This window comes from Aureobasidium melanogenum (assembly GCF_000721775.1).
Source record: "Aureobasidium melanogenum CBS 110374 unplaced genomic scaffold scaffold_41, whole genome shotgun sequence".
NCBI lineage: Eukaryota > Fungi > Ascomycota > Dothideomycetes > Dothideales > Saccotheciaceae > Aureobasidium > Aureobasidium melanogenum.
Genome location: NW_024470093.1, coordinates 32,700 through 57,773, shown reverse-complemented (window position 1 = coordinate 57,773; position 25,074 = coordinate 32,700). Strand labels below are relative to the sequence as shown.

Sequence of the window (25,074 nt, the reverse complement as noted above, 5' to 3'; positions counted from 1 at the left end):
GATCGCTGAGCATATGTTGCTGTCAGGGTCACCGATGGATGACAGTCGTATTGGGACCATGTGTATTTGAGTCGCGAGCATGCTAGTCATGTCATGTTGTCTTTTACACAAGATCATCAAGCTCCTAAGTTCGGAAAAGTTTGAGACACCCAGCACTGAATACCACACTCACGACGTCCATTGACATCAGATGTGTTGGCATGAGTGATGCTCCGGACTCCATCTTTCACGAGCATCACAACTTTCGTTGACCAAGGCGCACACCGCAACATGCTGTGAGGATTTTCCAGTGCTCGTACAGATGGCTGCAAGCTGGAGAAACGACTTTGACACTCGGCATTACACTATCCAGAACACTCCTTTTCAGTGCTGTTCAGGCTATGCGACTTACAGCTCCCTCTGCTTCTCAATTCTGACGAACCTAGATTCGTGATCGCTCTGGATGCGCACTCCGGAAGGAGGAGGTGCTGCACACCCCGCATTTTCGTCATAAAAATCATGGAGAAATCGAGAGGGGCCCCCGTGCGAGCCTATTTAGCCTGATACCGGGCGATGCATGACTGATCACCACCAACAAGCAGTAACCCCAATGTGGTAGGAGGCAGCAACTCACTAGAGATCCTTGGCAATATGCTTCCAGGATAAATACCATGCGAGGGGCTCACAGACCATAAGTCATCGACTAAATACATCCTACAACTGACCGGAGAATGAAGGCTACCTCCCTGTTCGCAGCAGCGAGCTTGACTAGCTTGAGCTACTGTCAGCCGACCAAGCAACAAAACTCCACCATCTACAATCCTATCCTGCCTGGATTCCACCCCGACCCAAGTTGCGTCTTTGTCAAGGAGTGGGACAATACCTTCTTCTGTGCAACTTCCACCTTCCTGGCATTCCCTGGCATCCCTATCTATGCAAGCAAGGATCTGCAGAACTGGAAGCTCGTCAGTCATGCTTTCAACAGACCTGAACAACTGCCAGCTTTCGGCAACATTACTGGACAGCAAGATGGCTGGTACGCACCGACTCTGAGATACCACAATCATCGGTTTTGGATCATCGACTCGTGCGTGGGCTCTGACACGGGCTATCTCAGCACTTCAGATCCCTACAACAATACCGCATGGACGAACGTCACTCCTACCAGCATTCCTGGATATGATCCTGATTTATTCTGGGATACTGATGGCACCCTGTACTCAGCCTTTGCAAAGACTGTACTGAGTGATCCTTTCACTACCGAAATTCATCAAGTCAACATCAGCATGCCTTCTGGAGACACAACCCCAGATCGCTTCTTGTGGAACGGAACAAACGTGCAACCTCCTGAGGGGCCTCACATGATGATTAAGGATGGTTACCATTACTTGTTGTTGGCTGAAGGCGGTACAGCTCAGGAGCACCAAGTCACAATCGGAAGGGGTCAGTCTGCACAAGGACCGTTCGAATCAGATCCCAAGAACCCTATCCTCACTGCATACAACACGACCGAGTATTTCCAAACCGTTGGTCATGCCGATCTCTTCCAGGATACCAATGGACAGTGGTGGGGCGTCGCGCTCTCTACTCGTTCTGGTCCAGAGTACGAGACTTGGCCGATGGGCAGAGAGACAGTGTTGTATCCTGCAACATGGGAGAAGGGGCAATGGCCTGTTCTAGGAGGTCCAGTCAGAGGTAAGATGGAAGCTCCTCTGCCTCCAGTCAACAAGAACATCCGTGGTCCAGGGGCTTTCGTGAGAGATCCTGATTACTACACTTTCTCTCCCGGCTCCTCTATCCCCTCTCATTTCTCCTACTGGCGCTTCCCTCAGATTCAGAACTACGCTATTTCTCCTACGAATCACCGAAACACCTTGAGATTGCTACCATCTCGTGCAAACTTGACTGGAGATGCTGCCTTCGTTCCTACCGATGGTATCACCTTTATTGGTCGTCGACAGACCGATACTCTTTTCACATACAGTGTGGATGTGGAGTACTCACCTACTGAGATTGGAGAAGAATCAGGTGTCACCCTATTCCTTACGCAAAGCTACCACGTTGATCTTGGCATCGTTCGTCTGAACAAGACTGGCAACTACCTGCGCTTCCGCGCTGAAGGGTCTAACGCACCAAAAGAGATTGTTGCTCCCATCCCTCAGGAATGGTGTGATCAAGGCATGCATTTGCAGATAAAAGCTTACAATATCACACACTTCTCCTTCTCTGCTGGACTCAAGGGGGGTCAAGTCAAGCAGATTGCGAGTGTTCCTGCCACACTTGTATCCAATGGATTTACTGGTGAGACGTTTTCTTTGTCGGCATCGATGCTAAGATTGCTAATGCATTCAGGTTCTTTTGTCGGTGTATATGCAACCAAAAATGGCAATATCAAGGGCAAAACCCCTTCGTACATCAGCAATTGGGTCTATCAAGGTCAGGGCCAGTACATCGGTAACGGAGAATTCTATCCGAGTAATGGTCAGAAGTCAGGAGCAGGTTTATGATTTCAACGTGAGAATGTATACAGTCCTACCCTCGGATCTGTGCCCAAGACATGCAATGCTGATGGCCACTGAGCTCACAACCTTTTAATATTCAGTGAAACTTCTCTATATCATAGGCTTAGCGGCTTCGACCTTGGGTGCAGGAATTACCCCAATCTTTGCAAAGTCCTGATACAATTCAGAAACAGCCTCCATCGTGTCCACAAACCCACTGAATCCGAACCTGCGGAACTTTGCAGAAGACGGCTGACCAATCTTGTAGTAGACGAAGTCCGCCATGTTTACATTTTCCAATTCGTCCTCGAATACATCGAATTTTACTTTGCCGTTCGAATTATTCATGATCTGCTTCCAAGCTTCTGCGTTCCAAGAGTCTTTGGCCCAATCGGCGAATGTGCGTGAGAGTCTGATGCGTGTTGGCGGACCGTAGCCCAGAGGACTGTCTTTGCCACCAGCAAGAACTACGTTGTGATATTTTGAGTCGTCCAGCTCAGGGCCCTCGACACCAGAAGCGCCGTACCAGCGCGCCAACTCCTCGAAGAAGCGGTCCCAGGACATGGGACTCCCATCATGTGCGTTGAAGGCTTCATTCTTGCACTTGTCTTCAAGGACTGCCCACTCGCTGAGGAAGCCCGTGAGCTGAGCGGAAGAGTGCAAGTACTCGTATTCCCACTCCTCAATGTCGCCCCCAAAGAAAAGAGGTTCTTTTTTCTCGGCCTGGACGGCGGCCATGATCGCGAAGGGAAGAAAGGTGTTCATTCCTGTTTTTGAAGTGGCGCCAATGATCCCGAAAGGACGGATGACGTTCCAACCTGTCGCTGGGTGCTGTTGACAGTACTTCTTCAGCATATCTTCCTGAGGATAGTAGAAGTTCTTCGACAGATGGCGGGGTTGAGGATCGGATTCGATGAACGGTAACCTCGCTCTGCCAATGTGACCGCCATAGTTTTTACCGCCAGTCTGGAGAAGAATGCGTTTGGGTTGCAGCTCGGCAACTTTGAGTGCTTCTAAGAAGTTCTCAAAGATGGGCACGTTAGCTTCCACGAGCTCTTCTTCTGCCTTTGGGTTCATGGCAGATACGCTCTTGGGAGAGATGTAGCCGTTGTAGAAGACGTAGTCAGCCTGCACGTCACCATCTCTCAATTGAGAGGCAAGTTGGTCTGCAGAACCAGTGAGGTTGATGGATACGTGCTTGATGCGAGACTGCTGTTCCTGGCTGAGAAGTAAAAGCATTTCTTTCGTCAATGGGCTGCGAGACAAGGCATAGATAGTGGGCCATCTTTGGGGGGAGTCGAGAAGAGAACGGATGGTATTGAAGCCAGATATTCCTGTTGCGCCAACAACCACTGCTTTGAGTCCCTTGATGGAAGGATCAAAGGTTGGTAAGTTGCGATAGATGCCTGAAGCGCGAAGAGGGTAGCTGTCGGAGCTCATGATGGAGCAAATGAATTGAGCAGATCAATCGAGCTAAGTGTGTCGCAATTGGAAGATGCTTTTGAACTTTCATGCCCTTTTATAATGACATGAAGAACTTGCTCTCCATTAAATTTTAGGCACCAGATCCTGAAGTCATTGAATGCAGCACAGATCCTCGTGCACCCAGGGCGGCAGAAGAACTTTGTCGACGTGCACTGCCTCTGTAGTGGGTCGATTTCTGAGATTACAGATGGGTTCGATGACCAGGCACACTGTGGACTTTCTAACAAAGGGTAACATTTTTGTTCGGCGTGCACTAGTTCAGCCGAGGGCCGATCCGCGTCCCGACATGTAGTCAGCCCTAAAGCATGCGCATTTCCTTTTCTTGTCTTCATCCCCCTCTGTTTTTTTCTTGAGCTCCTTTGCTGCTTGTCCATGTTCAGAATTTTGACGAGCTCCTGTTTTCCAAGTCACACCATTTCTGCGCGTCAACTTTCAGCATTGAACGTATCGGCTTGTCACCGCCTTAAAAACGTTTTCTCATCATGTCAGGTCTTCCGCGATGAACTTGGAGTCATGCTGCTTGACCTTTCTTGAGCCACTGAATTTTTGTACTCCAGCCCCGATATTGTCTCTGTAGCCCGTCGCCAAGCATTTGTCGCTTTTTGCTTTCAAGAATCTCAACCCTGGTTGCAGCTGCGATCATTGCTTGACCGTTGACTTGATGATCGTGGCTCAAGATCGCGGCATACCATTTAAATTTCCCAGCCTTCCGTATCACGTTGAGTCTGCCCTATCGCCAAGTCCGACCTGTTTGTCATTTCCGTCATTGTTAACTGTCTATGTTTTTCACTTGCATCTATCTCTCCTTCCATGATCGAACTTGCCTTTGGCTACGCACTTCTATTACCTAGTTTGCAAATCATCCAAGGCCATCCTGTGCTCGGAACCTTTGTCCAATGGGCCCATCCACAAGGTCTGCCACCAAAGCCGTACGAGGAGGAATTACCAAGTCTGCCTCTTCTAGCAGGACCGGGAGCCGACCTGCGAGCGCGGAAAAGCATGGCATCGGCAAGCAAGGCACCAAGTCACGAAATGGCAGCATCGCTCGAAAAGCGAAAGATGCGGTAGTCACAGCAGTCGTTGATCCCAACACAACCTCTGCAGCCACTGACGACCTTGCAAACAAGAAATGGACTTCTTGGTCCACCTACTCAAGCTCATCTCCGTATCCTGCCTTTACACACCCAACCTCCAGTGAGTGCAGAACTGCTCATACTGTTCTGCACAAGTTGCACCATGAGGACGTCGCCCAAGAATTTGCAGATCCAGACACTCCGGAGACCATAGCCAATGTTCTGGACGCCATGATTGTTGCAATCCTTTCCCAAGCAACATCTTGGAGTAATGCAAAGCGCGCAATGGCAGGTCTTCGCAGTACCTATGGCGACTTGTTTGCGTACGACGATATACTGAACAGAGGAGAAGAAGTACTACAACAAGCCCTCAGACCTGGTGGCCTACACATCCGCAAAGCCAAAATCATCATGACCATACTCAGACAAGTGCAAGAACAAAACAGTTCCTGGGATCTGAATCACATCATTAGTCTTCCGAACGAGCAAGCTATGCAAGAATTGCTGCAGTACAAATACATCGGAACCAAGTCTGCCAGTGTGGTTCTATCCTGGTGTTTGAAGCGAAACGTTTTCATCGTAGACACGCATTGTTATCGCATTGCCAAGCTTTGGAACTGGGTACCCAAAGAGACAACCGTGGAGAAGACGCAACAACATTTGGATGCAAAGATTCCTACCGAGTTGAAATTCGACTTGCACTTTCTTATGATCGCGCACGGGAGAAGTTGTCGGGTCTGCAGAGGTGGAAGCAAAGTCGGAGGTCTGTGTGACGCGCAGCGAGAGATGAAACAAGAGCTCAAAGCAGAAGAGTAGATTTGCAGTGTCTGAGACAATCCATCTGAGGATGGAAGAAGTCGAACGTTCTCGAGCTGCTGCATCCGTGCATGCAGTCCGAATAGCGTTGAAGATATGCTTGATTGACAGAGGCGCATCGGAATTGTCACACATTGAGTTTTCAAGCTCTCTTCTTCGCGTTCGGATCCGAGACTGCCAAGATCCATGCTCAATCTTCATTCCCGGCTTCGTAGCTGCACGCTAGCGGGATTGTGCCTAAGCTATTGAGTTAAGACCATTTGGCTAGGAGTATATCAGAATAAGGGGTAAAGGCATGACATCGGCCAGGAAAAGGACTACTTCAAGCGATCATCAGATGTTAGAGTACAGGGGAAGTGGTATCATAAACATCACTGCGCGTAGCTATGATCGTGCAATACCAAGACTCCAATCTGAGGCCCGCCGGTATTTGATATCACAATAGCCAAAATCGCTTGCGAAAGAAAGTTCATGTCAAAACCCGAGATCGACATGACCCCAAACTTGCAGAATGCATAGGCTAAATTGACACGGCCAAATTCCCCTCTCCAGATCTGCATCTCCACATCATCGAAAAGTGATGTGCCGCCTGCGGTATATCACCCCGCATTGAATCTATTTAATGGAAGGGGCATATCCGAGAACCTGGCAAAGGCATTCTTCCTGTCACATCAACATGCAACTTTTCACATTCTTCGCAATCTTCGGACTTGCTCTTGCGGAGACTGGCATTGACGGCTGGTTGCGATATGCTCCATTACCGTCTTCAATATCGTGGCCGTCAGTGCCGAAACACATTGTCGTCCTAAATACTACCAAAACAAGTCCTGTTTACACGGCAGGCCTAGAGTTGCAGCGTGGTATCCAGAGCATCCTTGGTCAGGACTGCCATCTTTCGAACGGCAAGCCTGACGAATCTATCATTGTTGGCACGCTTGACGCATACGTGGCTACCTACGGCAACCTCACTCAAGCTGTGGACCTCAAGGAGGATGGATACTGGCTGAGCACGGAAAACAATGTCGTCCAGATCATTGGTCAGAACGAAAGAGGCGCACTCTATGGAGCGGTTGAGTACTTGTCAATGCTGGCACAAGCGAATTTCTCCTCTGTTGCATATGCATCCAACCCAGACGCACCCATCCGATGGGTCAACCAGTGGGACAATCTAGACGGCAGCATTGAGCGTGGATACGGCGGTGCCTCGATCTTCTTTGCAAATGGCACGATTGTCAACGATCTGACTCGCGTGGCTGAGTATGCGCGTCTACTTGCCTCAGTCGGCATCAATGCCATTGTCATCAACAACGTCAACGCCAACGCATCTATTCTCTCGCCACAGAACATTGATGGTGTCGGAAGGATCGCCGATACAATGCGTCCGTATGGTGTGCAAATTGGTTTGTCACTTTACTTCGCTTCTCCCACATCTGGTGTCCAAGGTCAAGCCAATCTCACCACATTCGATCCTCTCGACTCCAGCGTCATTGCTTGGTGGGGAAACGTCACAGATCAGATATACGAGCGTATTCCAGACATGGCTGGTTACCTTGTAAAAGCCAACTCCGAAGGACAGCCGGGTCCGATCACATATAACCGCACCCTTTCGCAAGGAGCAAATCTGTTCGCGAAAGCTCTACAACCACACGGCGGCAGAGTGTTGTTCCGTGCGTTCGTCTACAACCAGTTAAACGAGAGTGACTGGAGAGCCGATCGTGCAAATGCTGCTGTCGATTTCTTCAAGCCGCTGGATGGCCAATTCGACGACAACGTTGTTGTGCAAATCAAGTACGGGCCGATCGATTTCCAAGTCAGAGAGCCTGCATCGCCGCTGTTTGCAAACTTGTTCCATACTAACACAGCGATTGAGCTCGAAGTTACCCAAGAGTATCTCGGTCAGCAGACTCATTTGGTCTACCTTCCACCGCTTTGGGATACGGTTCTTGGCTTTGATATGCGCATTGACAATGAGACATCACTGGTTCGAGATATCATTGCTGGTAGAACCTTCAATCGATCGTCAGGTGGCTATGCTGCAGTGGTCAATGTGGGAACAAATCAAACTTGGCTTGGAAGTCACCTCTCCATGTCAAACTTCTACGCTTACGGTCGACTTGCTTGGAACCCTGCTGAAGACACTACTAAGATCCACGAGGATTGGACGCGCTTGACATTTGGTCTTGATCAAAATGTTGTCGACACCATTACCAACATGGCTATTGAATCCTGGCCAGCCTATGAGAATTACAGTGGTAATCTTGGCATTCAAACTCTGACTGACATCTTGTACACCCACTTTGGACCTGATCCTCAATCGCAAGACAACAATGGGTGGGGTCAGTGGACTCGAGCCGATCACACCACAATCGGCATGGACAGAACTGTCTCCAACGGTACAGGATATGCTGGAACCTATCCGCCCGAAATCGCAGCGATGTACGAGAACATCGAGATGACTCCAGACAATCTGCTCTTATGGTTCCACCACGTCAACTATACCCAAAAGCTCAAGTCCGGAAAGACTGTCATTCAACACTTTTACGATGCCCACTATGCCGGCGCGGACACAGCGCAGACATTTGCTCCTCAATGGCAGTCGCTCGAAGGCAAGATTGACAGCCAACGCTTTGACGAACAGCTTTATCGACTGAAGTACCAAGCTGGCCATTCACTTGTTTGGAGAGATGCCATTGTCGATTTCTACCACAACATCTCTGGCATCGCAGATGAGCACGGCCGAGTTGGCAACCACCCATACCGCATCGAAGCCGAGGACATGACCTTGAACGGGTACAAAACATATGCTGTGAGTCCATTTGAGACGGCATCCAACTATCATGCAGTCGTTACTAGCGATAACAGTACGACTGGCTCTGTATCAACTACTCTACATTTTAAATCCGGCACTTATGATGTCGGAGTCAATTTCTATGACATGTATGGAGGAGTCTCGAAGTACGAGATGTTGATCAACAACAAGACCATTGCAACTTGGGCTGGAGACAGTGAAGACTATCTTGGTCACACGCCTTCGATCTACTTGGATGGGCATTCGGCAAGGAGAACCACCTTCACAGACATTGCAGTGAAGGAGGGTGATATCCTAGAGATTGTTGGTACACCTAATGGCATCGAGCCAGCTCCATTAGACTATGTGGTCTTTTTACCAAAGGGAGTCATTGATTAACGAGAAGAATGTATGATGCATATCTTGGAGAGCGCTGCTAGTCAGCGGGTTCTAACCATACTGTTCAAAATTACGTCCCGTTGACCTCTGCAAGATGTGACCAAGTCGTGGTGCTCTTCTTGGTGGAACTTGTGAGACGCATCGATTTCTTATGGCGGCAAGGCATGAGTCTATCTAAAGAGTAAGAAAACTCAATGTGTATCCTAACGAACACCCATAATGCACAATGATATGATACCAAGGCTCCTCCGGAGTGGGGTACTTGACGTTCCTGTGTAATTTATCAATCAGCTAATGCGCAAACGTGTGAAACTACTCGAGGGCATCTTACTGGATTTCTGCCCATTCAGCCCAATCAGGACAATGGGCAAGCACGGTATTCAGGATCGCATCGCAGCCGGCGTAGCCAAGTCGGGTGGTTGCTCCTCCAGATGGGAACATGGCTTGAGAGGGTGAGATCATTTGGACACCGGGAAGGTGGTAGATGGATGTAGTTGAGCTCGCGGATAGTCTGAAGTATGAGTTTGCGGGTGCAAAGATATTGCTGTTTGAGCTTGAAGACTGGTGTATAGCCTGAGTTGTATTGATTGTCGTCGAGGCTGGTGCAGACTTATCTTATAACGTGTACTGATTTTGCACGAACACGCATCATTAGGATTGTTGGACAAGAATAGAAGCTCTGATGCTTCACGGATTCGTGAATAGATCACAGCAAGACATCACAGGAGTTTTGTGAGACATCTTGCTCTGTGTGTCTTACTCGAAGCACAAATGCATGTCTGAGATGTCAGAGCGAGATTTTGAGTCTTTTTGCATTGTTCCGTGAGCGCGACGCTACTATTATTGAGCGTTGTGTTTCAAATCTGCAAAGAGAATGTTCTACTCTGCGTTTGCATCCTCTTTCTTCTCGTCTTCCACTTTGTCGCCATTGCTCCCTACAGAAGACCTCTTCTCTAGTTCTCCCAATGCATCGGTATTGCCCTTGCGAACCCTTTTCTCAACATTGACAGGGTTCTCGCCGTTCTGGTGGGCGATGTGAAATATCTCGTCCATGGCCTCGAGTTTGTACCCATTGGTCTCAACAAAAGTATAGTAGACAACAGGGATAAAGGAAAAGTTGAAACACATGAAGACAAAGTAAGTCTTCCATGCGATCGAATTGATCATGATGGGCGAAAGCTGGACAACGGCGTAGTTGAACAGCCAATTCGCAGATGTCGAAAGTCCGTTAGCCTCAGCTCTGATACGGATGGGTGTGACTTCTGCTGGGTAGAGCCAGGTGATTCCAAGCCAGCCGATAGCGAAGAAGGTGTTGAAGAGGAAAATCATGACGGTCGCTGCGTATGCACCGCTTTTGGTGCCTGATGCGAGACCGATGCCGGCTACCATCATAGACAGAGCCATTCCTGCTGCATTCCACATCATGAGTCGGCGTCTTCCTAGACGATCCACAACAAAAAGAGCGACCAAAGCAGCGAGGAAATATTCTGTACCCAGGACGCCCGTGAGAAGTCTCGCGAATGTTGGATTGAAGCCGAGGGAATCCTCGAAGACCACGGTTGCATCTGTACTATCAGTATCACGATTTTTGAGTGAAGAGTGCTTCCAAGACTTACAGTAAGTGACAAGGTTTATTCCACCGATCTGCTGAAACGCTTGCGCAGCAAAGGCCACGCTGGCTCTCCACAAGTTCATGTCGGGTCCGTTCGAAAAGAACTCCTTGAAGGTAAGCTTTGTGCCTGCTGTGATCTCATTGATCTTCTTAAGCTCATTGACCTCCTTCATCAAGTCTTCGTCATCGGTATTCGATCGCTTGAGACGGGCCATGATTTGAACAGCCTCCTTTTCTCTACCATGTTTGAGGAGCCATCGAGGCGATTCTGGAAAAGCGAGAATGCCGATGATAAGAATGATTCCAAAAACAGCCCTGTGGTCAAGATACAGTCAGCAAAATCTCAGATTTGGGTGGGCGAAACACCTTACTGGAAGGCGATAGGGAAGCGCCACTGGAAGGAGCTCTTATTGTAGAACCAGAAGCCATAATTTATCCAATAAGACACCATCACGCCGCCTGTTATAAGCGCGCCCTCGAAGAGTACAAGAAAACCTCGAATTTTGGGGGGTGCCATCTCCGATTGCCAAACCGGGATACTGGAAGTATTCATGCCATTTCCAGCGCCAGTGACTATTCTGGTGTAAATTTAGCATACTGTGATTGTATATTGCAAGCGGGAACATGTAGTACCGTCCTACGATCAGTTGGGCGAGTGTGGTGGACGAAGCCTGTATAGCAGTTCCAACAAGCATAATCAAAGCCCCAACGAGGACTGCGCGTCTTCTGCCAAGCTTGTCACCGTAGCCAATGATGAAGAAAGAGCCCAGGAGACAGCCAATTTCGTAGATTGCAACCACAAGGGCTTGAATGGCGCCCTTCTTGTAGTTACTGTTCATTTTCGGAAAGACGGCAAGAAATCCAGGTTCTGTGATGATGCCACTCATGACTCCTTGATCTGTGACTGCAATTAGATGAGATCAGGTTGCAGAGACAATGTTTGGACTGACCATAGCCGAACAAGAGAAATCCAGCAGATGCTGTGGCACAAACGCCTATTTCCAGCGCCTTACCAGTCAGTCGATCACCAATGAATCCAGTGTGTGAGAACGCCATGGTTGCGATGTGTTTGTTGGAGTCCTTCCGCTTGAAGTGCAAGCACAGAGACGCGCGAAAGCAAGAGTCTAAGTACGCACAAGACCACCAGTAGATCCTTGACGTCAGAGAAGCCAGCCTCTACCCCTCCAATAAGTTAGAAAAGGTTCGGAGCTGTGTCCACAACGCCCAAAGAGGCGGAGATAGAAGGTGCGGGCCCGTCATCTATTTTCTCTATGCATCAGCCGCGTATGCGACATCTGCGGAGTATCCAGATTCGTGGCTGAGGATGATCTACAAAATCTTCGATCGCACGAGCCGCGGGGTGTGAGTTCGCGAGTAGATCAACTTGAGGGTGAAGTGAGCAAAAGCACATCCAGGAATCGCCATTCACACTCACTAATACACAACATGGAGTCGCACTCCTGAGACCCAAAATTTCTTATTATAGGTGACAAGTGAGCTCTGTAAATACGAACTGGCCGACATCATTGGTTCTTGATGTGGTCGCAAGACGATGCATCTGGGCATCTCATCGTGATACGCTTTGCTCTGCAAGGTAGAGTTTGAGGTGTCGTCATGGCCGCCGCCTCGTGGCTGGCGCGCGGGTTTGCCTTTCTTCTCCACAAAGCTTCTTCTGTCAACCCCAGTTTGCTGGCACATGTTAAGACACGCTCACATCAATCATAATCTCGGTTATCTTAAATCAGTATAGCGAACGAACCAGGATTGCACACGATACCGCTTTGTTTTCTTTTCTTTTCTTTTCTTTTTTTTTTTTTTGAGCAGAAAGGTCACATGATCATGCCAACAGGGAGCCGCCATTTACTTCGATCAGAGAACCGGTAGCGAATGAACATCTCATCAAGTAGATGTAGGCTTCCGACAACTCTTCCGGTGTACCAACACTATCCGTCAAACTTCGTTTGCGGAAGTTCTCCAACACAGCAGGTAATCTGTCCTCCGGAATATCGTCAAACATTTCAGTGTGTACAGCACCCGGACTGACAACATTGCAACGAATCGGAGCCAAATCAACAGCGAGACCTCTTGCAATGCCTTCAGTGCCAGCACCGTAGCCAGCGACCGTGGTCCATCCTTTGCCTGGCTTTTTGATGTTTGTGCCGCTGGTTAGAGTGATGGAAGAGGTCTTGGTACTTTTCATGTAGTCTTTTGCAAGACCGCCGAGTAGCATAGGACCAAAGAAGCGGACATGGCCCAGTTTTTGGATGGTTTCGAGGTGGAGGTCGGCGACGGGTCTGATCTTGATGCCATCGCCGGCAGTGAAGATGATGTGGTCTAAAAGTTGTGTGGATGTAATGGTCTTGAGCAGCGTCTCGAGGTTTGGGCGGATTGATTTGACATCAGATAGATCACAGACTTGACCATAGGCGTTGTCCGCTACATCGGGCATTGAACTTTTCAATCTTTTCAAGGCGTCGTCCAGCTTGGACTGGCGAGAGGAGGAGATAGTGACGATAGCGCCTAAGGACAGGGCATGCTCAGCTACGCAGAAGCCGATGCCTGAAGAGCCACCAAGCACTAGTACTCGAGCATTTGCAAGCACGCCATTGTATTTGTTGGACATGGTTAAGATGGTCGAGGTTGAGGTCAAGGTGAGGGTGTAAACACGGTGAAAAGTGACGTCAACGCCAAGCTGAGGGTCTTTGACGCGTCGCGTAATCTTACGGTCAACGACAGCTTGTTGCATCTCGCCTGACCTTCATCACGGATCGCCTTGTCTCATCACTCGAGACCTTCAAAACCATCAGGAATCCTCTTTAAATCACCAGTCGTCCGCGCGACTTGGCTTAATCATGATGGCAGACCCGTACTGCGAACATCTCGCATCGCCGAATGGCTGGGTGCTCGCTCTCTCTGTGTAGTTATCTCGGTGTCAACAATGCCCATCAAGGTGCTGACTTGCCCGTGACCAGCCAACTCGTGCTCGGCATTTTGATCTCGTACATCCCACAACATGTCAAGATTGTCCGTCATGGCACCTCTGCTGGTCTCTCGCCATGGTGGGTCTTGTTGGGCACGGTATCTTCCATCGCCGCCCTTGCCAACATCTTGGTTTTGCCGACCAGCCAGCATGATATGGCTTGCTGTCGCGAGATTTCTGGCAAGGCTTGTGGTGCTGCACTGTTGGGTGTTGTGCAGATTGGCGTGCAGTGGATCTGCTTCATGACCATGTCAGTTCTAACTTCACCTATTCTTTTGAGCTTCCAAATATGCTGACGCTGGGAATACAGCATGGTGCTGTTCCTGGTCTTCTTCCCCAGAGATGCTTTTGCAAACCCACCGCCTGAGCACCTTCCCCCGGACACGCCTCGCAAGCGCGACGCTGTTATTGTCGGTGTAGTCTCTTTGGTCTCTCTCCTCCTTGCCGGTCTCATCTCAACTCTCTTCCTCTACCGCCTCCCTTCTCATCTCCTCAGCTGGGCAAACTTCCTCGGCATCCTCGCTGCAATCCTCTCATCTATTCAATACATCCCGCAGCTCTACACTACCTGGAGAGCCAAGCAAGTCTTGTCCCTCAGCATCGTAAGTATGCTCATTCAAGTGCCCGGAGCCTTTGTGTTTGCTTTCAGTCTGTGGTTGAGAGTTGGTTGGGAGGGCTGGAGTACATGGTTCGTCTATTGCGTCACTGGCGTTTTGCAGGGCGCTTTGCTGGTTATGGCCATCATGTTCTACCAGAAGGAGAAAGCAGAAGACCATACTGAGCACGAACCTACCGAGACGGATCCTTTGTTGGAAGCTTCGCGCAGAACTTCTTGATCCGTGTCGGCCGCTTCTTACAAGCATCTGTATTATAGATATCCACAATTTACACACTTTCCAATCTTCAACTTTACTCAAGGCCGTGACACAAATGCTGCTAATTCTTGATGCGAGAAGACTAATAGTGCGTCGCTTTATTCCAGTAAAGGCTACGTTCCCCTCAGTTGCTTGGGCTCCATTGGCACCAATGTTTTTGATATGCATGTGAAAGAAGAGGTGAAGTAGCAGTCATAACATTTGAGCTTTTGCATATGCAAATATCTACAACAAAGAAGAAAGGACAAGACCAACACCACCATATAACAAACCAGTGAAGAACGCCTAGACCTATGCAAGTCTCAAACGAGCCAGACAAGAAAACAAAGCAAACGAAAAAAAGAGAAAATCTCAAGACTGAAGATCATTCAGGTATGCGTCTTGATAGCCATGATGCTCATTGCTCATTGCTCATTGAGAAACTGGCAACGGTAACAGATCGCTGGGCTGTGTATCACCCACAGCAAACGAAGTTCTCTCAGAAGGACCCATGCCATCGACGAGAATGTAGGCGGGCATCAAGAGTCAGATGCCAGTTTTTCTGAGTACGGATGCTGCCATCCAGGGCCAGCCTAGTACAGTACTGTTGGCTTGTTGTTAGCCATCCGAAAAGGGAAAGGAAAATTGAAGTAGGCCTTGGACACACTTACATAAAGAAGGGAATGAATGTGGTTGCAGTGCGCACGGTGCGACGCATGAGTAGCGAGTTGTCATGAGCGTGTGGAAGTAGAGTGGCAGTATTGCGTGCGAAAGGATGCTCCTCGCGAATCAGGTTTCTGAGGGTGCGGAAGAAGGCGCGGGACTGAGTTGGTCTGAATGCCATTGTTGATGTGGAGGTTTTGTTGGTGTGTGGAGAGGAGATGTTGTTGATCGAATCGATCGATAGAGTGGAGATTGTAGAGTGGAGATGTGGTTTGGTTATTGTTGTTTGCTTGATGATGATGATGGAAGAGAAAAAAGGTTACACAACAACAGAGGTACGGTATACTTATAGAATGGCTACCTACAATGCTTGCGTACGAAAGTGTGTTGGATCCGGAACCACAACAGCGGTTCACGCAGGCATCCGGTCTACCACGTCCGCTTGGTAAGGTATCACCAGATCAGCAGATGACAGGCGACACACCCAGTCCGACTGTTTCCCCTGCATTCGCCAAGCCAACATTCGCATTTGACAGCTCCAGACACCTCAAGATCTGGGGATATCGGGAGGCTGCGGCATGCGCCTCACGGAGTCTGGACGCGGCAATGCGAAAATTGGCAAAAAACGTGATGGGTGAGGTGACAAGAATCCTGCGAACTGGTGATGGGCGGCGTGATTTGTGCTCCGTGCGCACGGTTTGTGGTGTGATGTGCCAAGCCCGAATCGTCGCAACTCGCCGATGGACGACAACGAACCTCTTTCTTTGTTCAGTCCTTTGCGATCTTATTCCAGATTTCAATCTTGGTCTGCTGGAGTGAGAACTTCTGTCATTGGAGCTGATCATTGCGAACTGATGCATGGCAGTGGGAGTGTTTCTGATCGATTTCAGTGGCATCTTGCCCCTGCCGTACACAAGCACGCAGTATACCGACATCCGCTCCATGAAATTCTGGTCGACCCAAGAAAGTGTTTCGTGGTTGATACTGCAACAAGCATATGGCTCCGAACTAATCTGGGACTTTGAGCAATACCAACGTATCGACAGGGCGTCCAATGTGTCATTTGACTCAACATCATAACCTTGTAATAAGGCCTTCACACAAATCGCTCTGATCATTGAGAATTTCTTTTGACGACAAAATTCCTTGGACAGGGCCACAATTCGCATTTCTTTGGTGGTTATCTCCTCCGTGCAACCACTCCATTAGCACCACAGCACACTCAGCAAGCGTACAATGGTTGTTCTACTTCTTTCTTACACTTCCCAGTCCATGGTCGCGCTGTCCTTGAACGCCAGGCCTTCCAGCAATGCTTCATGATAGCACGCTTGGGGTTTTTCCAGACAAGAGAATCAGGGTATTGACAGCACCAGCTTCCCGCAGGTCGACTTGGAATTGAAGTGCTGCTGAGCGGTCACAATTTCGTCGAGGGGATAGACCTTTCCAGCACGCGGTCTAATCTCACCACGCTCTATGTACGAGATGAGGTTGGTGAACACCTCGTCCTCTTGGAATGTGCAACCAAAGAAACTTAGGTCTTTGAGGTACAGTGTTCGAACGTCCAGTTTAACGATTGGTCCGGCGATGGCACCAGCGACGGCATACCGTCCTCCTTTCTTGAGAACATCCAGCAGTTCAGGGAATGTTGACCCAGCAACGAGATCGAGGACGACGTCTATGACGTCCTTGCCCACTTGCTTGACAAGATCGCTTCCTCGCGCAAGGACGCGATCGGCTCCAAGAGCCAGCAATTGGTCCGCCTTGTCAGCACTGCCTATAGCGACAACATGAGCTCCACGTCTCTTTGCCAGTTGTATCGCTGCAGCACCAACACCGCCGGATGCACCAGTGATGACGACGTTTTCCTTGTCCTTAACTCCAGCACGATGGAGCATGTTTTCGGCAGTGGACCATGCACAAGGCACAGAAGCCAAATCCGTGTCGCTCAAGTCGCAATCGATCTTGTACGTTTCACGAGCAGGCGCCTTGGCATATTGAGCAAACGCGCCATCGCATTCTGATCCAAAAGTCCAGCACTCGTAAGGGCGGTAATCGACATACGAGCGCAGCATATTGCGCACGAGAACTCTTTCACCAATACGCTGGGTGCTGATATTATCACCCACAGCAACGATGCGACCACAACAATCCGCACCTTGAATTCTTGGGAACTCCAGAGGTTTGCCAGACCAAGTGGAATCATCGTCTGTTCTTGTAGCAGAGGCATTGGAAGTTTCTTCGCCCGTGCCAGTCTCGACGCCTTTGGAATACCATCCGATACGTGTGTTGATGTCGGTATTATTGATTCCTGCAGCAGCGACCCGAATCAACACTTCGTCGGGCCCTGGCGAAGGTATGTTTAGATCTTTGCGATACTGCAGTTTTTCAAAACCGCCATGGCCAGTGAGGACAACTCCAATCATGGTCGATGGGACATTGCTGTGTCCAGTACTTTGCAGACTCATAGTGAACTGATCCAGCGCACGTGGTCAAAAATGTGATCAAGATAAGAGCTGTCAAATAGACATACCAGTGCTTGGAGATTGAAACCTCGAAAATGCTTTGAAGGTTGTCTGGAACCCAAAAGCAAAGCCTTTATTCTCTTCGTCGCTTTCGCTGTGACTCGATGGATCGTGTAATGTGACAGCAGTGACTCTTTCGAGTGAAGAGAAGAAGTCAGCATCCCCTTGACTTCTCTCCATTGCTTACAAACATGATGAGCGTCACCAAACGGAGTAGTGGGGCAGCAAATTCAAAGGGCTAGCGCAAGCGCCTTGAGACCCACCTTGTAAGCAAACTGTGGGGTAACTCGGCAGCAGCCATACCACTGTTCGGACCACATCATAAGTGCCCTTTCCAACAACAGAGTCACCAAGCATAAAGACAACCAAAAATGATCTCGAGTAAGTTCAGAAGTCCAGGATGACATGACTATCGGGGACAGAACAAAGCAGAGCTGCGATACCTCACACCATGTTTCACATAACACAATATCGACTATATCTTTCCAAAAAATCAATTTGATGAATACTTGATACTTCCAACTTTCCGCCCAGTCTATTTCTAATCTATGTTGCTTCTCACTAAAAACCCTTGCATATCTTACACAAGGGAAAAGAGTCAGCAGAATGTTACACTCTATCCTTGATCCTTCTCAAAATTCCTGTTTTCTTTGGTGATGAGTACTTGGGAGATACCTCAATCCCATTGCCAGGCAAGACAACTACTTCAAGTGCTTGGATAGCTTTGTTGTGGATTTGTTTCTTGGGTGTGCGTGTTGTGCAACCTGTGGAGAGATTGTTGATGGGTTGATGAGAAAATCTTTGGTCTGTGTTTCTGCTACTGCTCGTTGGTGTATGGGCAGAGATGACATTCCCGTAACGCGGTGGTGGTGGTGGTGGTGGTGGTGGTGCAGAGATGGCTTCAGCATAATCCGGCGGCAGCGGTGGGGTGGAAGTATTGCTGTAAAGCAGGAAGTCCAAACGCGCAGTCGGTGTCATGTCGGAGGTAGGAGTAGATGTGTATGGTGGTGGACCCTGATTCTCCCGGGGCAACATGGCTGATGATGGAACCTGGGTGTCGGTGGATGGTGTATATGGTGGAGGAGCCTGTTGGGCACCGTCGCTCTGACCTTGATCTTGTTCTGCACAGTACCTAAGAAATTCTCTCTGTACTTCCTGAGCACTGGCTCCTAAGCCAGGCATTGCGTATTCTTGACTGTGAGCGACTCTGCTTCTAACGGCACGGCGAAACGCTGTGGCGCGAGCGTCGTTGGAGAAGACGTATGCTGAGGTGGAATGCATGATGGATGAATGTGTTTGCAGAGTAGAAATGTTGAGATGAGAGACTTGTAGTTTCGTGCAGCTGTTTTGCTTGTGGAGTGGATGACGGGCAGATGGGATGAAGATGGAAAGGAAAAGAGAAATGGAAGGATGAAAGCTTTCTTATACTTGGTTAGGCACCTACTACTTTTTTCTTGCGAGGAAACTTGCTCATGTGGTGAGTTGGTATGCGAGATATCTGGTTGCAGCCGCTCAAATCATCGCATTGAGTTTCTGTGGTGATTCACATTTTTGCCATGTGCGTCGCAGCCTGCAGCATCGAGAGAGAGAGTTCGGCTTGGAAATGGCAAACACTTTGTTGATGAGCGCATCAAATAATCCCAAACATCAGTGTGACTTTCATTCGTCTTCGGTCTGCTATCAAGGTGTCGCTATCGGATTTGAGAACTTTCGCATCTGATTTCAAGTTGCTCAAGATATCCATCAAAGTCCATGACGACGCAACGAGCACAAAATTGATTTGCGGAGCTCAAAACCCAGGGTCGTGATCGCAGCATTTCATTCGCAACCAATTCAGAGCAAGCCTGGCAACTCCAGAGCCGACATCCAAAATGTCTCAAAGCCTGAGTTCCTTTGCGAGAATTCCATCAGCCATCTCCGGCCCACACACCAAACCACCAGAAACATCAAAGAGCGGCAAGAAAAGGCCAAACAAACAGTACTCAATCACACTTCTCTTCCCATAGCAAGCAACGCAGCACTAATATTCAAGTCTTGAAGATCTTGTTGCGGAGAGAAAGAGGTCAAACGGTGATCGAGGCGCTGGATCTGCGAGCAAGTGGTCAGTGCTGCCAAGTCGCAAGGAAGTCGATGAGTGCTGCTGGATGCTGGTTATTGAGGTCAGTACGATAGGCACGATTCCGCAATCAGGTACGACGAAAAGCGTCTGATGTTTCAAATCAATGTCGCAAAGGTGGAAGAGTTGGTGATTGGGCAGAATGCCAAGCAAAACAGCCGACGGCAGGAGCAAGACGAATCAGAAGGATTCACAACTTGGATTCAACAACTTGGACTGGAAGCATATGCTAAATGTATGGTCTTCTATGCCTTCTAAATCCATTATATAGCTATATCCGAAAGAAAAAAGTAAAAAATTTCCAATGCATGTCAAGCCATGCCTAAATGGTATCTCCATAGCTCATTCCAATGATATGCCCACCCAAAACGCCTTGGAATATATCCACATACCGACCGTTCAATCATACAAACATGCTATTCATCCTTTCGCGACAGAAGACCTGCCAGTCTTACCTTGCTGTACTCGTTCGACCAGATCCTCCATCTGAGGAACCAGCTCAGGAATTCTAAAAGGTTTCGTCACAACGCTGTCCATGCCATGATCAATGGCAACAGCGATCTGCTCACTCCTCGCGTTGGCCGTTACAGCAATAACGGGGACATGACTGATGATACTGCCTTCGCTCTGCAGACATCTGATTCTCTTGACTGTTTCGAGGCCACCGAGGACAGGCATCTCGAGGTCCATGAGGACGACAGAGAGAGGGATAGTGTTTGAGTGCGGCACGGTCCTCGGACTTGGTGCTTCCTCATTTCGTGACGGAGGAGGGTGATATGCCCAAAAAGAGGTTTTGCGAAGAAACTCTAGAGCTTCAAGACCGTGGTTTGCGAGGTGTACTGTACAACCTAACCGGCGTAGTTGCTGAGCCATGACCTATGATGAAAGTTAGCAAGAATACAACCACTGTGTCACACTCTACTCACCCTCTGATTGATGATATTGTCCTCTACTACAAGGACATGCAGGTGTGGCTTGTCTTCGGCAAGGTCATTGGATATTGCAGCCATTTTGCGAATCACATGCTGAGTATTGTCGTGTTGCGCGTTGTCAACACTTGCTTCGAGAGCATTGGAAGCAGGGTCGCGGGTGTAGGTGACAGATGTGTTGAGTGTTGGAGTGGTCAATCTCCCTTCTGCCACGGTCTCGTCTTCGTCCACTGCTCTTCTGGCTTTGATGTAAAAGCTGAAAGTACTGCCTCGGTCAGGCTCGCTGTGTACACCAATCTGGCCATCTTGAAGATCTGTGAGTTCTCTCGAGATGAAGAGACCGAGACCACTGCCTCCATATTGCTTGTAAGTTTTTGGGCTGGCTTGAGAGAAGCGGTTGAAAAGCAATTTTAGCTCTTCCTCATTCATGCCCTTTCCGCTGTCTTGAACTGATATCGACAGGAAAATTTCATCGCCAGTTCCCCATTCTGCCGTAAAGTGGTGTTCAGGTCTGTTCGCGCGGAAAGGGACATAGGGGGCTCCATACATGCCTTCCTTAGGTCGGGTTGAGGAGGCGTCAAGATGGACAGTAATTTCCTTGTGGCTGGCAAATTGTGTGAATTTGATGGCGTTGGTCAGAAGGTTGATGATGACCTGCAGTAAGCGACTGGAATCTAGCATAACTTTTCCGACAGCCAGGTTGCGGAAACCCTCGTGAATACGCAGGCTAATTCCAATCTTGGCTCTGATCAGTTCTGCTTCATGCATCTTGAAGCATTTCTCCAGCAGGGACGGCATGTCTACTGTATCTGGTGATACAACAAGCAGATTTGAGTCAAGCTTGCTCAAAGTCAAAATGTCATCCACGATACGTCCCTGATGTTGAGCGCAAAGAATGATGGTTTGAGCCGCATCAAGAACGGTTTCGAGTGCATCACTGCTGAAAGTTGTTATCCCAGACATGATGCCCAAGCGATTATTGTTTTCCAGGGTCGTCAGAATACCATCGGCAGATTGCAAGATGGCCGAAAGTGGGTTGCGCATCTCGTGGGAAGTCATGTCGATGAACCGGTCGGCCTGACGTTTGTGTTCAAGAGCATCCTCGAGTTTCTCGCTCAGCAGACGTTCTGAAGCTTTCTTCAGAGAGATTTCCGTGACAAAGCCTTGTACCGCGACCACAGAGCCATCAATGCCAATCTCAGCTATAGCTGTACCTTGGAGCCAAGTCTCGCCATTCATTTCGAGGCCGGTTGCTTCATCAATATACTTCCAATCTTTCTTGATGCGGTACTCAAGATTCAGTGGAATGCCTCGCTCGGCCAAGGCTACCCATGCTTCACCGACCTTGGCTTGATCGTCCTCATGGATTCTATCGCCCCAACCAAGACCGCTTCGCTGGGCTTCTTCAAATTCCTCCCTGGTGAAGCCGAGTATCTTGAAGTATGCATCGTTGAGATATAGTGGCTCACCGTTAGGCTTCAGAAGATACATTCCCAAGGGTGCGTCTGCAGCTAAGCGAGCAAATCTTGTTTCTGACTGTTCGACCTCTATTTGTTGGATTCGAGACTTTTCATGATATTTGCGATCACTGACGTCGAGCAACCAACCCTGGATATGGATGATATTACCATCTTCATCCATTTCCGGTGCTGCGGTGGCCAGGACGTAGGTGTCGCCTTCGAATGTCTCTCCGGATATGGGATCGGTAAAGGACCATGACCGGGTCACGCGATATTCGAGGGTAAATGACTGTTTATCCTCCAAACACTGTAGCCAAGCAGCCATGACTCTCTCACGATCGTCGACGTGTATGTACTCGGAAGGATCGGTCTGGGCTTCAATTGAGGCTTCAGTGATACCAGTGATATCCAGGTAGGCTTTGTTGTGGAAAGTTGTACGTGAGTCTGGCGTGATGGCATACATTCCTATGGGAGCCATCTGGGCCATGCGTGCGTACCGACTTTCAAGACGCTCGGTTTCGAGTGTGGTGGCACGAAGCTGTTGAGCCAAAGAAGCTTCTATCTGTTCAAACTTTTGGCGAGCGCGGCGTTGTTCTTCGGGAAGACAGATGGCTGATGCAGACTTGACGAGTATATCACGGAGGTAATAGGCAAACATGGCGGCTTCAGAATCGTATGGTCGACGTGGAGTCATTGCCAGAGTGAGGAAGGCCATTGTGTGATTCCCAGTCATGTCAGGTAAAGGAACAATACAGACGGTCTGAACTTTGTCACCAGCAGCTCGGCCAGGGACGCCTTGATTGAGAGATTCTGGCAGAGTGCCGTCTTTGACTTGCAGGACAACGACGTCGTCAGACTTCCAGGCTTTGTAACAGGCACGAGCAAGAGGATTTTGATCATTTGCGCAGTCGGCAAGATCAAAAGTCAAAGGCACGGCAGGATGGCCAGCAGCGAGGCCGATGGAACCTTCGAGGGCGTAGCGCTGTGGACTGAAACCGGAACTGGCCGAGATGCTGTCTGGTATCGAGGGATCGGTAGCAGCGGCAGCGTGGTTTGTGTAAAGAAGGGCATAAGGAATGTCATCCTTGCAAGGCTCCAGGCCCTCGAGAAATTCGAACCACAACTCCTTGATGCTGTTGACTTTGGCAATTGACCTGTTGATCTTGACAATGGTATCCCGGCGACGATCGCTAACAACCTGTTCTGTGACTTCAGAGAACTCGTCCATGACACCAATCGTGTTTCCGTTGGGGCCGACAATTGGGATCAGGTTGAAAGACCAGAAGGTGTCCTCGGGGTATCCATTGCGTTCCATGACCAAGGGCAGTTTATTCAAGCGGGTGCCTCGTCCTTCAATCTGAACGTACTTGATCAAGTGCTGCATGTCGGACCAGATGTCGGACCAAGTGTCTTCAGCCCTGGAGCCGAGAGCGCGCGGGTGACGTTCGCCGAACATGGAGATACAGGACTCGTTGTAGATCATGATGTGGTCGTCTCCCCAGAGCAGCAGACGGGGGTCTGGGTTGGCCATGATGGAGAGGACGGCTTGGCGGAGAGCATCAGGCCAGGAGTGGATGCTGCCAATGGTCGTGTCTTGCCAGGGGAAGTTGCGGATCAAATGCATGTGGGCGGACATGGCGGGAGAGGGGATGCGGGTCCAGTCGAGGTAGCGCTGGCTGCCTTCGTCCGAGACGGTGCGCCATGACGAGGAAGCGACGGACTGGCGGCGTGAGTCGGACGAGGATGTGCCAGAGTTGCTGTTGGAGTTACTGTTGGTGTTGCTGTGTTGGGAGGTGGCGCGTGTGTTGACGCTGTTCTGCGACAGGGAGCGAGCGGGCGCTGCTGCGCGGTGCGTGGCGGGAGGAGCGGGAGCGACAAAGGCTTCGTCCTGGGCGCTGGCAATGAGCCACCGGTGGTTCTGTAGTATGCAGTTCCATGCTCTTCCTCCGTAGGCGGCGGGCTGTGATTGTGATTGAGGAGTCAGGGCCGTGACCCAGTCGCGAAAGTGTTGGAGGTTCCATGCGCCGGCGAGCAGTCGTTCGAGGGCGGGATTGCGGTATGCGATGCAGCCGGCCGCCGTGTCGACAATGCACGTCGGTCGCGGATCGTGTTGCAGAAAGTCGACGAGCCCGAGTTCAGCGAGCGCGGCGTCCTTTGTTGTGCGGATGGGCATGTTCGCCGTGCTGAGGACGCGCTCGTCGCTGCCACTGGGAGAAATGGCCTCAGGCCGCGCTCTCTTCTTGGAACTCCTGTCGGCCGCCATGGCTGTTCCTGATCCTACTCGTGCTCCTGCTGCGCATGCTTGCATCTGCCGTGGGCACAAGACGTCGACTCAATAAGATCGTCCCTCTCGGCCAAACTTAACCTTCCAACTGCATTAACCCGTCGCGGTCTGGGCCCTCGTCTGTTGTTTTTACGAGGCCTTCCCGTCGCCAAGCCCTACCTTTTTCGAACCGACATTCCAAATCACCTGCCTTCTGATAGCACGCAATATCTATATGAGTGTCAGATAACGAAACTGCAAACTGCTGGCTTCAACCAACACGACCGTCATCCAGGGAAAGAACGAGCGTCCCTTCGGATTGTCGACCGCACAGCCGACGTTCAATGACCCTTCGCTCTTGCCCTTTTTGCGTTGGTGCTTTTTCTTGGCAGGGTCGATCCACTTACATAATCTTGCCGTTCCACCTTGTGAATCGCTCTCCCGCAAAACTCCCCGCAGACATGACAAAGACACGCCTGCCTTTCTGGACATGGTCATCACATCCTCTGCAGACATGTTCAACGTCGTTGTTTGTCAGATAGCTCTTGATTGATCACAATATAATCAACCTGTAGGTATAGAAGCAGCCTGATCTCAGCATGCACAATGTACTGCCAAGTCGTCTCCCTTGCGC

At 49.7% G+C, this 25,074-nt stretch overlaps 12 protein-coding genes across 12 annotated transcripts; 5 read left to right on the top strand and 7 right to left on the bottom strand.

Moving 5' to 3' along the window:
* Nucleotides 1-710: 710 nt before the first annotated feature.
* On the top strand, nt 711-2,486 carry M437DRAFT_89064 (uncharacterized protein; the record flags this gene model as incomplete). The annotated part of the gene is made up of 2 exons (XM_041028960.1): nt 711-2,280; nt 2,332-2,486. The coding sequence occupies 2 exons, from the start codon at nt 711-713 to the stop codon at nt 2,484-2,486; spliced, it is 1,725 nt and encodes a 574-aa protein (XP_040874973.1).
* A 105-nt stretch (nt 2,487-2,591) lies between these two features.
* On the bottom strand, nt 2,592-3,920 carry M437DRAFT_60631 (uncharacterized protein; the record flags this gene model as incomplete). Its single annotated transcript, XM_041023786.1, has 1 exon — nt 2,592-3,920. The coding sequence occupies one exon, from the start codon at nt 3,918-3,920 to the stop codon at nt 2,592-2,594; it is 1,329 nt and encodes a 442-aa protein (XP_040874972.1).
* A 1,193-nt stretch (nt 3,921-5,113) lies between these two features.
* Nucleotides 5,114-5,782, top strand: M437DRAFT_25804 (DNA glycosylase; the record flags this gene model as incomplete). Its single annotated transcript, XM_041019093.1, has 1 exon — nt 5,114-5,782. A coding segment is annotated over one exon (669 nt), but the record flags the coding sequence as incomplete, so codon positions are not given.
* A 748-nt stretch (nt 5,783-6,530) lies between these two features.
* On the top strand, nt 6,531-9,041 carry M437DRAFT_89061 (alpha glucuronidase; the record flags this gene model as incomplete). The annotated part of the gene is made up of 1 exon (XM_041028959.1): nt 6,531-9,041. One exon carries the CDS (start codon nt 6,531-6,533, stop codon nt 9,039-9,041), a length of 2,511 nt encoding a protein of 836 aa, XP_040874970.1.
* Nucleotides 9,042-9,920: 879 nt separating this feature from the next.
* M437DRAFT_60579 (general substrate transporter) lies at nt 9,921-11,709 on the bottom strand (the record flags this gene model as incomplete). The annotated part of the gene is made up of 5 exons (XM_041023774.1): nt 9,921-10,606; nt 10,658-10,968; nt 11,025-11,231; nt 11,287-11,557; nt 11,604-11,709. 5 exons carry the CDS (start codon nt 11,707-11,709, stop codon nt 9,921-9,923), a joined length of 1,581 nt encoding a protein of 526 aa, XP_040874969.1.
* Nucleotides 11,710-12,490: 781 nt separating this feature from the next.
* On the bottom strand, nt 12,491-13,276 carry M437DRAFT_60582 (short chain dehydrogenase; the record flags this gene model as incomplete). The annotated part of the gene is made up of 1 exon (XM_041023776.1): nt 12,491-13,276. The coding sequence occupies one exon, from the start codon at nt 13,274-13,276 to the stop codon at nt 12,491-12,493; it is 786 nt and encodes a 261-aa protein (XP_040874968.1).
* Nucleotides 13,277-13,517: 241 nt separating this feature from the next.
* On the top strand, nt 13,518-14,406 carry M437DRAFT_13864 (uncharacterized protein; the record flags this gene model as incomplete). The annotated part of the gene is made up of 3 exons (XM_041018731.1): nt 13,518-13,570; nt 13,626-13,883; nt 13,944-14,406. Coding segments are annotated over 3 exons (774 nt in total), but the record flags the coding sequence as incomplete, so codon positions are not given.
* A 627-nt stretch (nt 14,407-15,033) lies between these two features.
* On the bottom strand, nt 15,034-15,331 carry M437DRAFT_89057 (uncharacterized protein; the record flags this gene model as incomplete). Its single annotated transcript, XM_041028958.1, has 2 exons — nt 15,034-15,091; nt 15,159-15,331. 2 exons carry the CDS (start codon nt 15,329-15,331, stop codon nt 15,034-15,036), a joined length of 231 nt encoding a protein of 76 aa, XP_040874966.1.
* Nucleotides 15,332-15,516: 185 nt separating this feature from the next.
* M437DRAFT_70402 (uncharacterized protein) lies at nt 15,517-16,230 on the top strand (the record flags this gene model as incomplete). Its single annotated transcript, XM_041025444.1, has 2 exons — nt 15,517-15,955; nt 16,016-16,230. The coding sequence occupies 2 exons, from the start codon at nt 15,517-15,519 to the stop codon at nt 16,228-16,230; spliced, it is 654 nt and encodes a 217-aa protein (XP_040874965.1).
* A 272-nt stretch (nt 16,231-16,502) lies between these two features.
* Nucleotides 16,503-17,573, bottom strand: M437DRAFT_79415 (NAD(P)-binding protein; the record flags this gene model as incomplete). Its single annotated transcript, XM_041027171.1, has 1 exon — nt 16,503-17,573. One exon carries the CDS (start codon nt 17,571-17,573, stop codon nt 16,503-16,505), a length of 1,071 nt encoding a protein of 356 aa, XP_040874964.1.
* A 708-nt stretch (nt 17,574-18,281) lies between these two features.
* On the bottom strand, nt 18,282-18,953 carry M437DRAFT_89055 (uncharacterized protein; the record flags this gene model as incomplete). The annotated part of the gene is made up of 1 exon (XM_041028957.1): nt 18,282-18,953. The coding sequence occupies one exon, from the start codon at nt 18,951-18,953 to the stop codon at nt 18,282-18,284; it is 672 nt and encodes a 223-aa protein (XP_040874963.1).
* Nucleotides 18,954-20,208: 1,255 nt separating this feature from the next.
* Nucleotides 20,209-23,843, bottom strand: M437DRAFT_60608 (histidine kinase; the record flags this gene model as incomplete). The annotated part of the gene is made up of 3 exons (XM_041023783.1): nt 20,209-20,664; nt 20,715-22,107; nt 22,534-23,843. Coding segments are annotated over 3 exons (3,159 nt in total), but the record flags the coding sequence as incomplete, so codon positions are not given.
* Nucleotides 23,844-25,074: the final 1,231 nt, after the last annotated feature.